At 43.0% G+C, this 12,485-nt stretch overlaps 1 protein-coding gene across 3 annotated transcripts; it reads right to left on the bottom strand.

The window, feature by feature from the left end:
- Positions 1-2,802: 2,802 nt before the first annotated feature.
- Positions 2,803-6,991, bottom strand: lum (lumican). 3 transcript variants are annotated; one of them, XM_029665637.2, is made up of 3 exons: positions 6,444-6,991; positions 4,687-5,567; positions 2,803-4,408 (listed from the first exon to the last, which is right to left on the bottom strand). In XM_029665637.2, the coding sequence occupies exons 1-3, from the start codon at positions 6,488-6,490 to the stop codon at positions 4,254-4,256; spliced, it is 1,083 nt and encodes a 360-aa protein (XP_029521497.1). In that variant the 5' UTR covers positions 6,491-6,991; the 3' UTR covers positions 2,803-4,253. The 3 variants fall into 3 exon arrangements, with proteins under 3 accessions (XP_029521497.1, XP_029521496.2, XP_029521498.1); XM_029665636.2 differs by having other exon boundaries at positions 4,687-5,562; positions 6,500-6,976; XM_029665638.2 differs by having other exon boundaries at positions 6,500-6,973.
- Between the last annotated feature and the right edge of the window lie 5,494 nt (positions 6,992-12,485).

Raw genomic sequence — 12,485 nt, 5'->3', positions numbered from 1 at the left:
ATGCACACACACAAAGAACATTGACAGGGTTAACACTGCAGCACTCTACCTCTCTCTCTACTGTCCCTTCATCCCTTCAGGCTCTCTGTTTATGTATTCCGTTCTCTCTCTCTCTCTCTTTCTCTCTCTCTCTCTCTCTCTGTGTGTGATAAACAGGGCAGGCCCAGGGAGGCCAGGAGCAGAGCGGGGACATCTGGATCCTGGAGGGAGAACGAAACGGGGAAATGGAGAATAGAGGGGGCAAGAGAATAAAGGATATGGGAAAGAGAGTAGGGAGAAAACTTGCCCCAAAATTTTCTGAGCAAAAATTATTTTCATTGTTGGATATAAGAATATAAAAACACCAGGAAATCAGTGATTTTACTTTAGGAAATCTTATTCTCATGCATAGTACAGAGACACACGGATTGTATACAAATGTAAGCAATATTTTAAATGATTTTGTTTTAGTCAAATCTTATATCTGTTTGGGCTTCTTGCAATCAATTTGCAGTCTACAAATGATTAGTAATCATGACCATCCGCTCAAGAAAAAAATCGTCCCATGGTTGAATCTAGTTGATGATCCTAGGAATTTACTATTCAGACAGAGTAAATAGAGAAAGGAGGGAGGGAGAGAGGGGAGACAAGAACATTTAACAGAGGAAAGAAAGCGCATAGTGAGAACAGCTGGAGAAGGTGCCTAGGATGGGCCTTTGAGCCGAACGTCCTGGCCAGGCAGCTGATTAAACTTTCATGAAACATTTCCAAAGGCAGGGAAGAGGAAGTGCCGGCCATGACTTTATGAAGGGCTTTATTGTCTAGACACGGCAGCAAGAGCTCCAAGCTATTCTCCAACGGAAATGGCGAGGAGGAAGAGGAGGAAATTATATTGGATTTGGGATCAGTAAGAATGGTTGTGCAAAAACACAGTAAGACGTGAGCAATATTGTAAAGACTAATACAATGCATGTCATCTAGGTAATTTAGGGGTTTTATAAATCCTGCCGCCCATGCTTCAATTGGTTCAAATTTCATTTGAGGTAGGTCTCTTGTTTAGGTCAAAGTGACTAGACATATAGAAGCACTGGCAGAATAGCACTGAAAGAAAACCACTGTGTCAAATATAATATAGCCCTCTCAACGATATTATTTGTGAAAGAGGAGCAATTGCAAGGTGTGATTGACTATAACTGCGGGATCTTATTACGAGTAACAGGCTGGAAAAATTGAACGTCTGGCAACCCGTTCAGTGATACTCGCTAAAGACGTTTAGCTAATTAGCTGACCTGGAGCCTGTAGAAAGTGTCTGCTCTAATTGGGCATGCACGAGTTAGCCGACACCACTGATCCCAGCACAGATCCCATCCCAAATACGACTTTACATAGCCAGCATGCTAACAGTTCACTCCTACTACACATTAAAACAGAAATGTCTTCAGTATAAAACTACACAAGAAAACCAACAGATGCAGATATTTCCACGTGAGGGAGTAAATGTTTTAAAGTATCCCTCCCTCAACACCGGCATTTCTCAGCCTCGGCGTTTGAACTGGAAGAATTACTTCACAAAATTAGTCCAACGTTCCTCACTCTGGACGGTGTATTTGTCTGTGGACTGTCTGCGCCAGGAATTTGCCATGTCTGGTCTTTGGAAAAGATGAGGAGGAGTGTATGGGATTACAGCTTGGTACAATGTGAGAAACGCATTAGTCCACTGGTTCTGCTCATCCATCAGCTCTTCCCTGAAATCCCCTCTCCCTATCCCAAATGGACTCCCCCAGTCCCACCCATCCTGGACACTTCAGAGAGGTTGTCAACATCTGCAAAACCATCTGCAAAAACAACCCGTGCCTACGTGTAGACCTGTTGGAACATGTAGGCACTGGCTTACGTGTTTATGTCATTCTGATGGAAAATCACCACTGGGCCATACTTTAGTTATGATCCTGTGTTGGAGGTGGTGCACACTGCACAAATGACTCCCAAAGCACTGAGTGTTCTGACACAAAATGGCCGCCAAACATCACCCAAGTGGCTGCTTGACCTGTTTGGCGTTACTTACTGTTGATTAAGTAACAGGTATCCTTCTGTCAAATCACCATGTAAGGAACACCAAAAACCTGTTTACCACACATCATTACATCAAAGCTAACCGTGTGGATAGTTACAGCTACCTCAACTGAGCATTTCAGCTCTGGTTTCCAGTCAAACCCTGCAACCCCTGCAGCCCTCCAGGACCATAGGATCTACATACCTACATGCCTGCACTGGCACTACATCCACCCTCCCTCCCACCCATCCACCAAACCCACCCACCCACCCACCCACCCACACATCCGCCCTCCCACCCACCCACCCACCCATCCACCCTCCCACCCACCCATCCATCCACCCACCCACCCACCCACCCACCCATCCACCCTCCCTCCCTCCCACCCACCACCCACCCACCCACCCATCCACCCACACATCCAAGGAGAATATGGAACAGATCAGAATTTTCCACTTGATATTCATGTGCAGAGACACAGCATGACACTGGGAGAAGACCCATTTCCTGCAGGAAGAGAGTTGCCAACCATCGTGGTGCAGGCCCAAACACAACACATTAACCCCTAAAACACAACCCACTCAGGAAAGCTTAAAGTAAGAAGCAACATACATGTGTCAGTGTAGGGCCTGGGGGGTAAGAGACTAGAGAGATTTCATTCTTCTTGTGTCACGTGTTTTGTGTATGTTGTCATACTGCAGACACATGTACTGTCTGTTTCCTCTGGACTGGGTATTATAGGTTTAAAACAAACATTTACCATACATGAGTATTGGAAATGTAGTTTATTCAAGTGTATGTTATGTCCTCACAGTAAATTCACCAGCGATTACTGAGTCAAAAGCCATAATGAAAATAAATCTGGATATACTCTGCCCAAACAGCACATGACATTCCACCAACGTTGCTGCAACAGAGCAAGATAAAGTTAGCGTCACAACAAATTGTTGTTATTCTGATAAAGCTATATGGGCAAAAGCACACATTAAACATGGCAAACAAGGTAACCATGAATGGACAAAAAAACGTAAAATGCTAGCTTTTATTATCATACAGAGTTACCATGAGATGCATGCAAGCAATGCAAATGTTGTATAAATGTCGGCATAACAACGGTGATCTGCAATGAACGGGCGATTGACTCTTATTTAACTGCATAGTAACTCATTCAAAAAACAGTCAATTACTTCAGCAGAGCTATTCAGTGTCGAGCCTTTTAATCTTGTCGATAAGGATGGTTAGTAACTTTCCCCCCAACATTCATACAGAAAGGTGGGTAATATGCCACAGCTTTTGACATATGACATATGAGTTTTAATTTGGTTCCAAAAGTGTTCCACTGTTCAATATTTCCCCAGTAGACATTACACCAGAGTACACAACACAGCTCTCTTAGATACTTTTATTCCTTACCTGCAGGTCTTTTGCACAGCAATGTGATTCTGGGAGTGTACAGACTAAATACAAAAAACCTTTAAAAAACATCATGACAAACATACAAAAGAGGAATGGGCAATGCATTTATTTGCAAGTGAGATTTATTCCCATATTCCTCAATGTACTTGTCTGAAAACAACATGTGCCACTACTTTTGGAATGTTTGAAGTGTGTGAGCTGCATTTTCATTAAAAGCACTTAATTCAGGAATCACTATGTTCCTATATTGTCTCTTTTTCACAAGAAAAGGCACCTATTGTTTGAAACAAATACATACAAGTACAGTTCAAGTGCTTTTTACGAGGCACCATTACATTATATTGCGGCCGATTGTTTGATTTGCAGCAAATTTGGACAAAACTATTGGTACAGAGCCAGCCATTTGCTACGGACAAAATACTCTATAGTTGTCATGAGAATACCATGATGCACTGCAAAATAAAAGGTCTCTCCGGGGTTTCTAAACTTTGTTGGTTTGTTATTTCATAGTCTGTGTTTACAGAAAGGACTACCGATGAGTTGACAGAGGTGACCTCGATTTCGCCGGTAGGGGGAGGATACGTATTTAGGGTTGTTGCAAACACTGTCACTCGGGTTCATTATCCACACTAGCATTCCACTTAGAATAAAGAAACATATTGGCCATATACTCTGAGTAGTATGCTATTGTAGATATTGGAATATAGCCACATTGTGTCTATTGGGGTTTGAAGGATTAGTTTAGGGTAGGTCGTGGTGCCGGGAGAGGGTCACAGAGGGAGTCTTGCGGATGAGGGGAGGGTCCTTAGTCGAAGATGATGTCAGAGGCTTGGCGCAGGCAGTTGGAGGAGTCATGGGGTAGGTCGGCATGTGTGATGTTGTTCCCATCCAGACGCAGGTGCTTCAGTCTGGAGTAGTTCAGAGGGCCAGAGAACTTGCAAATGTTCTCCAGGTTGAACTCTGGAAGGGTGGGAAGGGGTTTGGTGAACTGACATGATTCAACATTTCCTACTGTATGTACACATCCTACTCCGATTGCCTGACACTTGCTGGGAGGCAGTAAAGACTTGAGGATGGATATGACTGATTTAGATGTATTTGTAATTGCAATGTCGAAATAGAGAAAGAGAACGGAAAGAGAATGTTGAAAGAGAGAAAAGAGAATAGAGAAAAGGGAGAAAAGAGAAAGAGAGAAGAGAAAGAGAATGAAAAAAAAAGAGGAAATACAAATCACTCACTGTTGATTTCGTTGACCTGCAGATAGAGATGCTCCAGCTGTTCGTTGATCTCAGGGATGGACTGCAGCTTGTTGTAGGACAGATCCAGCTCGATCAGGCTCGTCACATTGAACACGCCCGCCGGAATCCCTGCATCCGTCATCTGATTGTAGGCCAACCTCAGGTACGCCAGCTTGGGCAGCTCTTTGAGGTCCCCGGCGGCGATGCTGCTGATGCCATTGTGATCGCCATAGAAGGTCTCCAGCGAACTAGGCATGCCTGAGGGCAGCTTCTTCAGCTTGTTGTTGGTCAAGTCTATGGCCACCAGCTTGTTGAGGCCCTTGAAGACCCCATTAAGAGCTTTAGAGGTCAACTCGTTGTTCTGGAGGTGGACCGAGGTCAGGTTCTGCATGCCGGCCAGACTCCCTGCGGGGAACTTGGACAGCTGGTTGTTCATCATCTTCAGCTCGTCCAAAGACATGGAGGGAGGGATCACAGCTTCCGTCAGTTTGTTGAAGCTGAACAAGATCTTATGAAGTCCAGTCAGCTTGTCGATGGTTCCCTTGGCCACCTTCTCATTGGTGATCTGGTTATGGTCCAGGACCAGCCAACGGAGTTCAGCCGTGACGTTGTCGAAGACCCCAGCCTTGATCTCCTCGATCAGGTTGTTCTGCAGGTACAGGTACTTGATGCCTGAGGGCACAATGGGCACAAACTTAAGGTTGCGGGAGTCACAGTACATGGCAGTGGGGAAGTTGATGGGGCACTCGCATTCCTGGGCACAGTTGGCGGTGGACGGGCCGTACTGGGAGGCCGGCTGGTAGTCGTAGTCATCGTACTGACCCACGGTCAGGCTGACCAGCACGGCAAAGATGGGGACACGGAGGGGAAACATAACTGTACTGGGGAGAAGAAAACAGACAGAGGGAGAAAGGGAGACAAAGAAAAAACGTAAAGTGAAACAGGGAGAAAGTCAGCAAAGGTTTGTCTACCACATCTTGAACATTTCATACATAGTCTTACCGACTATTATCCTGAGTGGTACTTTGATTTTAAAATCTACAGAGAACAAACTCTATTTGAACAGTTAAATACATGACATTTCGATTGGATGATAGACAACATAAACTGGTAAAGAATGGACTTGTTACAGATTCCAAGATAGAAACATTCATCTCAGGCCACTAGGGTTCCCTGAGAGAGAGAAAAACATCTATTGAAAAAGCTCAATTGACCAAAACTATTCATGAATCACCCTAAAAGCAGCAATCTGGTAATACCAGTGAATTGCAAATCTCTTCAAAAAAAAAGAGGCAGATCCCTACTGTAAATACTCAGAACTATCTATGAACCAACAATGCAGGTTTTTCAGTGAACACACACTTTATAATGTCAACAAATAAAGACAATAAATATCATCACAACATATTGACACTTTTAAGAGGATTTAACTCAATGTGTTGATTTAAAGTATGACATGTCATCACATGATAATACCGTACTGCAAATGCAAACACACTAATGCCTTTGACTAACAATACTGTGCATCAATTCAGTGTATTCATTTTATAAATGCATTCATGCCATGGTGCAATATAAGAACAACACATTGTCCAACGCAACATGAAAAGCATCAGATAAAGTCGAAGTACAAAAATCTCTCCACTCCTTTCTCTTGTCAAGTGACAACTAGTTAACCCTGTATCACACACAATCCTCCCCCGGAGTTTAGCTGGGACTGGGATAGCTATCAATCCCAGCATGGAAAGACCAAATACCTAGGGACAACCGAGCAGGAACCCTTCAGGAAATGACAAGAGTCCATTCCTCTTACCTTTCTCTCCTCTTTCTCTCTCTCTCCCTCTGCGTGTGGGATAGAAGGTCAGCAGGTAAGAAGACTGTGGTTGCTCAAAAGCCAGATGTCTCTGGAGAGAGGGAGGAGAACGAGGGAGAAAGGGAGAGGGAGGGGGAGATAAAGAGAGAGCGAGGGAAAGGGGTGGGAAAACTTCTGCTTCTTCAGATGACTGTGGTCCCGGATTGACAGAAGGCAGCTGCCCAAACTGTAGTATATGAAGACGATGACATCGACATGAGTTTTTAAGGCATAGAATCTGAGAATTATGGGCTCTGCCTAACCAGTCACAGGTGCACCAGTGCAGTCTGGGATACGAGGTCCGCCTCATGCGTGAATGAGGATGCGAAGCATCACAAAGGACACATGGCATCATATATATCTGTCATTTTTCCTCCCTTTCCACCTAACAACCACCTCCCTTTCTTCCTTTCCCTTACTAACAAAAAAGCGAAGTGGATACAAGTTAAAACAAAAGGTTCCTGGAATGGTAAAGAAGGTGTGTGGAGAAACTCTGTCTGCAGCCAGAGCCAGCTGCCAATTGTTATGCTGCAGCATGAAACCTTAAATAGGGTCTCGGAAAAAGTGACGAGGTCTTAGTGGACCAGAAAAGGATTGTAAAACAGCCTATGCTGAATCCCAAATTGACCCCTAGCCCTTAACCTAACGTAGCAGGTGGAAGAAGACTTCCGAGTCCCCACATCCGTTTTTTCAGGGGAAACGGAAGTTAGGTTGAAAATACCGTAATCCTGAAAATCGTAAACATCCGCTTTCTTCCGAGCCCGTGGAGAGTGCCTAGCCCCTAAACCCTAACCTCATCTGCCTCTTCATGGTAAACACATGGTACCATAATAGAGGAAAGTAAGGTGAGGCAGATGTGAGTCCAATGAATTCCATATGTCCCCAGCAGAGGAGGCTGGTGGGAGAAGATATGGGAGGACGGCCTCATTGAACCCGTATCAAACACATCAAATATATGGAAACCACATGTTTGACTCTGTTCAATTCATTCCATTCCAGCCATTACGATGAGCCAGTCCTCCTATAGCTCCTCCCGCCAACCTCCTCTGGTCCCCACTGTAAATCACTCAAGTGCCGTCAGACCCCCTCCTTCTCCTGCTCCCTCCATTTATCTTCACACACTTCAAAGTGTTCTTCATCTCCTTCCATATCCAACTATCCGTCTGCAGACTGCACTGCATCTACAGTACACGTTTCAAGACAATGGCTCTTCTAGAAGATTTTGTTGAAATTGCTGAAGAAGACTGAAATTGTAATGGTTTCCCAATTTCACCTTTCTTTGTTTATGTTCAACTCTTGCATCACCGCAGGTCTGTCGTCTGGATTCAATTGGTCACAGTCCCATGTGTGTCTCCACACACGTCTTTCAGTCGCCACTAGTTACCACAGCCACAAAATAATAAACCCCACCCATTTCTAAAAAATATCTTCTTAAAATGTGATTTTAAACCTAACCTTAACCACACTGATAACCTTATGCCTAACCCTAACCTTAAATTAAGACCAAATAAGTAATTTTTATTTTCAAATATTTTCCAATATAGCCAATTTTGACTTTGTGGCTGTGCTTACTAGTGGAAACCATAGCTGTGTTCAAATACCCATACTAACATACTGTATACTACATACTTCATGAGTATATACTACACACTATATACTATTAGTTCATTTTAGTATACTATAAACGAACAGTATGCTTTCATTTGAGCGTACTAGCTCTTCGCCTGTCTACCGGAAGTTGATGCTGTTGCTATGCAACCTCTTGCTAGCTAGTTAGCATAACAAATGACTAGTTAGACATTTTACAACTTCGAGTGTGTTCTTAAATTCAATGTGGAGTGCCAGAGTGAGCTTGTAAATTCAGAGCGTTGTCAGATTGTCCGTTTGTAAATTCAGAGTGGTTCGCTCTCTGGCAACAATTTAATTATGCTTTTTTTGCTTACGTTTACTTGACACCGGCCATTTTCAATGGGTGTTGAGTGCTCGTAAATTCATTACTCTGCACTCTGGTACACTCACGAGAGTGCTCTGAAATCGGAGTAGATAGCCAGACTGAATTTATGAAAGCACCCGGACGTCCATTGAGAACGCACAACGACTATACCATTTAGCAAAGCTAAGAATGACTGGAATAATCAAGTCAATAAACGCTGGGAAGTCAGATAGCCTATAGTTAATATACTGGCAAGTTTGACATACCGGTACATACTGCTGTAATGATATGCTATGTGGTTCATAAGGACAGCGTAGCTAACAAATTGTCAGTCAACTTAACGTAAGGTAACTTATTTGAATAGTCATTACTTTATTACATTGCTCAAACTTTTCATAACATTTGTCATAATTAGATAAAGCAATGAATTTGTATCTGCTCTCGTTGTACTTCGGCTGCATATTTTCCGCCATTGTCTTCAAATCTGAAAACGATGTGAAGCCACGCCCATTTCCTGAAGAATTGCATTATGGGCCCTAAAGTACGGAAATAGTGTCCTCTGCGTGTATACTTCATATTTTGGCGACATCCGGGAACTTTTGGCATACTAACTATATCCATACTATGACCAATAAGCATACTATATACTCAATTTCACGTCACAAATAGTACGGTTAGTGTGGTTAGTATGAGTATTCGAACACAGCTCATGCCTTTTTGGCGGCCATCTTATATTGAAAAGACTTCCCGCATCAACATTGGACTGCAGAAGTGATTTGTGAAGGAGCATGTGTATACTTCTTTTTCGAGTGTTTCCAAAATAACCAGCTGTGTAGCCTATCGCTGCAAAAACCCATGATTAATTTAACAATTAACATTCTTATTATTCACAAAATGGTTTTCTTGGAAACAAAACCACTGTGGCCGACTGGGAAGTTTATGGCTAGAAAAACCTATTATTAATTTGACAATGAACATTCGTCCTACTCACACATAACCGAATTGCTCAAGATTCTCGACTTGGCAAATTGCAGTAGCTTCCAGACCCTTCTGATAAGATTAGGATCCTCGAGAGCTTTGACCATAAGTATTGCTATCCAACCGTTTTAAAAAGCCATGTCCTTGCTTGCTTCTGTGTTCACCTCCATCATTCTTGTCCTTAGATCATTTTCTTCTTCATGTCCCACATGGTCGTCCCAAACTCAAGCAACTGTCCCTCGATTTCTCCTCCATCTCACCATCCCATCTAGTTGAAAGCCTAGGTCATGGTTTTAAGTGGAAACATGACCGAATACAAACAGTGTAGTTGTTCCCTCTGCAAGGCAATCAAACAAGCAAAGAGTCAGTATAGAGACAAATTGGAGTCACAATTCAATGGCTCAAACACAAGACGTATGTGGCAGGACAATAATACAGACAATAATGGATCACAAAAAGAAAACCAGTCCCGTCGCGGACATCAACTTCTTGCTCCCAAACAAATGAAACAACTTATTTTTCCGCGCTTCGAGGACAATACAGTGCCACCGACACGGCCTGCTACCATAGACTCTGGGCTCTCCTTCTCCATGGCTGACGTGAGTAAAACATTAAAACGTGTTAACACTCACAAGACTGCCGGCCCAGACGGCATCCCTAGCCGTGTCCTCAGAGAATGCGCAGACCAGCTGGCTGGTGTATTTACGGACATATTCAATCTCTCCCTATCCCAGTCTGGTGTCCCCACATGTTTCAAGATGGCCACCATTGTTCCTGTTCCCAAGAAAGCTAAGGCAACTGAATTAAATGACTATCGCCCCGTAGCACTCACTTCTGTCATCATGAAGTACTTTGAGAGACTAGTCAAGGATCTTACCACCAACACCCTACTTGTTACCCTAGACCCCTCCAATTTGATTACCGCCCCAGTAGGTCCACAGATGATACAATTGCCATCACACTGCACACTGCCCTAACCCATCAGAACAAGAGGAATACCTATGTAACTTGAGACCCTGAGTCTTGACCCCGCCCTGTGCAACTGGACCCTGGACTTTCTGACGGGTCGCCCCCAGGTGGTGAAGGTCTGAAACAACATCTCCACTCCGCTGATCCTCAACACTGGGGCCCTACAAGGGTGCGTTCTCAGTCCTCTCCTTTAATAATCTTTACATATCCTACGTTACTCATCTCATATGTATATAGTGTATTTTATACCATCTATTGCATCCTGCCTATGCCGTTCGGCCATTGCTCATCCATATATTTATATGTACATATTCTTATTCCATCTCTTTACATTTGTTTGTTTAAGGTAGTCATTGTGAATTTGTTAGATTACCTGATAGATATTACTGCACTGTCGGAACTAGAAGCACAATCATTTCGCTACACTCGCATTGACATCTGCTAACCATGTGTATGTGATCAATACAATTTGATTTGATTTGATGATACTGTAGTGGACTTGGGGTGTGCTGAGCTTAGAAGGAAGGGAAAGTTACACGGTTAGTTGGACAGTTATTATTAAACCAATGGAGAGCTAATTACTCATTGAATGCACGCCTGTTGCAGGTCTACGTAATGCAGAATGTTTATTTTGGAATGAGCATCCATTTTGGCAGCTTTGATTCTAACTCTGACACATTCTGTAGTAGACATGAATACCAGTTCAGACATCTGAATCCATGTCCTCCACCCTGCGCTAGTGGTGGCCTTTACACATGACTTTTACATGTTGATCTGGTCTCCTAATTAGACGGTCACCTCTACCACCTCCTCTCTGCATCTTGCTACTGCAATTTTAATAACCGGAGACAGACCCCCTAAAGAGGTGGTGCTGTTTATTCTCACTAAGCTATTAGATTCATTAGGGGTCAAGAATGTATTACCTGTTAACGATCAGTTAACACAGTCATTAGATATACTGATCTACTTTGGGGCTGACTGGGTAAATGTGTTATGTTTATCCAAATACGTTCCCTTATATTGTCTTAGCTGACAACATTCTGGCATTGTACAAGCCAATTTATTGTTTCAATCCTCTCTCGAAGGGCAAAACATTGACCAAAGGTGGAAATATATACTGTTTTGAATCCCCCAGAAAACAATGCAATCCCACTGGTTGATTCAACGTTTTTTCCAGGTAATTTCAATGAAATGACGTTGAACCAACATTGATATTGACATTTTTGCCCAGTGGAATGTTTCTTAGCGCTTTCCATTGTCCAGTCCTGTCCTTGTGGGTTGGTTTACCACCTCATCATTACCCTGTACAGTGTTTATGTCTTGAAGATGATGTGTTGACGTTTCAGTCCTGTTATTGCTGCACTTTCCTTTGGAAAGATTCCCACCCCTACTCAAACACTCAAAAGTTTGGAAACAGATATTCTTCCCAGTCACCTTGCTTCCTCTGTTCGCTTTGATGACGTCAACCCTGATGCTCTCACATCCTCTCCTCTCCACGTCTCAGAACTGAGCCAATGGTTTGAAAATGATGGGTCTTGGCTCTAAGGACTATTTTCCCCATTTATATTTCAGTAACATTGTTTTTCCATTTCTGGTGTTAATACTGGCCACGTTCTAAGTCTCTAATGGATGGCACTGGAACGTTATATCATGAAAAGCTGTTTCGGTACAGAATACAACCTCTGTTTCCAGTCCCATTTTCTTCCCAAACCAGTAACCCACAGTTCTTCCCAATGAACTATTACACTATATGTAAACAAGTCAAACGATGGCTGTTTCATTGATGGAAAAATTGGAAGTATCTTTTTGCTTTCTCAGCAACTTACATCTATACATTTAGATGAACTGCAAAACTCTGCTCCAACACAATGAAATAGGTATTTATACCATTTGGTGTTATGCCAGCTTATTTAGCTAATGCGCTAAATCCCTCTATTTCTGTAGGTTTATTGATGTCTAGCCATTAGGTACAGCATATGGTTTCATTAACCATTCAAACATGTATACAGAACATTATGTCAGCTCAGTTAAACAATGCATCACAACTTTATACAGCCAATCCAGAAA

The sequence above is a fragment of the Oncorhynchus nerka genome, linkage group LG8, assembly GCF_034236695.1.
Source record: "Oncorhynchus nerka isolate Pitt River linkage group LG8, Oner_Uvic_2.0, whole genome shotgun sequence".
Lineage (NCBI taxonomy): Eukaryota > Metazoa > Chordata > Actinopteri > Salmoniformes > Salmonidae > Oncorhynchus > Oncorhynchus nerka.
This window is presented reverse-complemented; position numbering and strand designations above follow the sequence as displayed.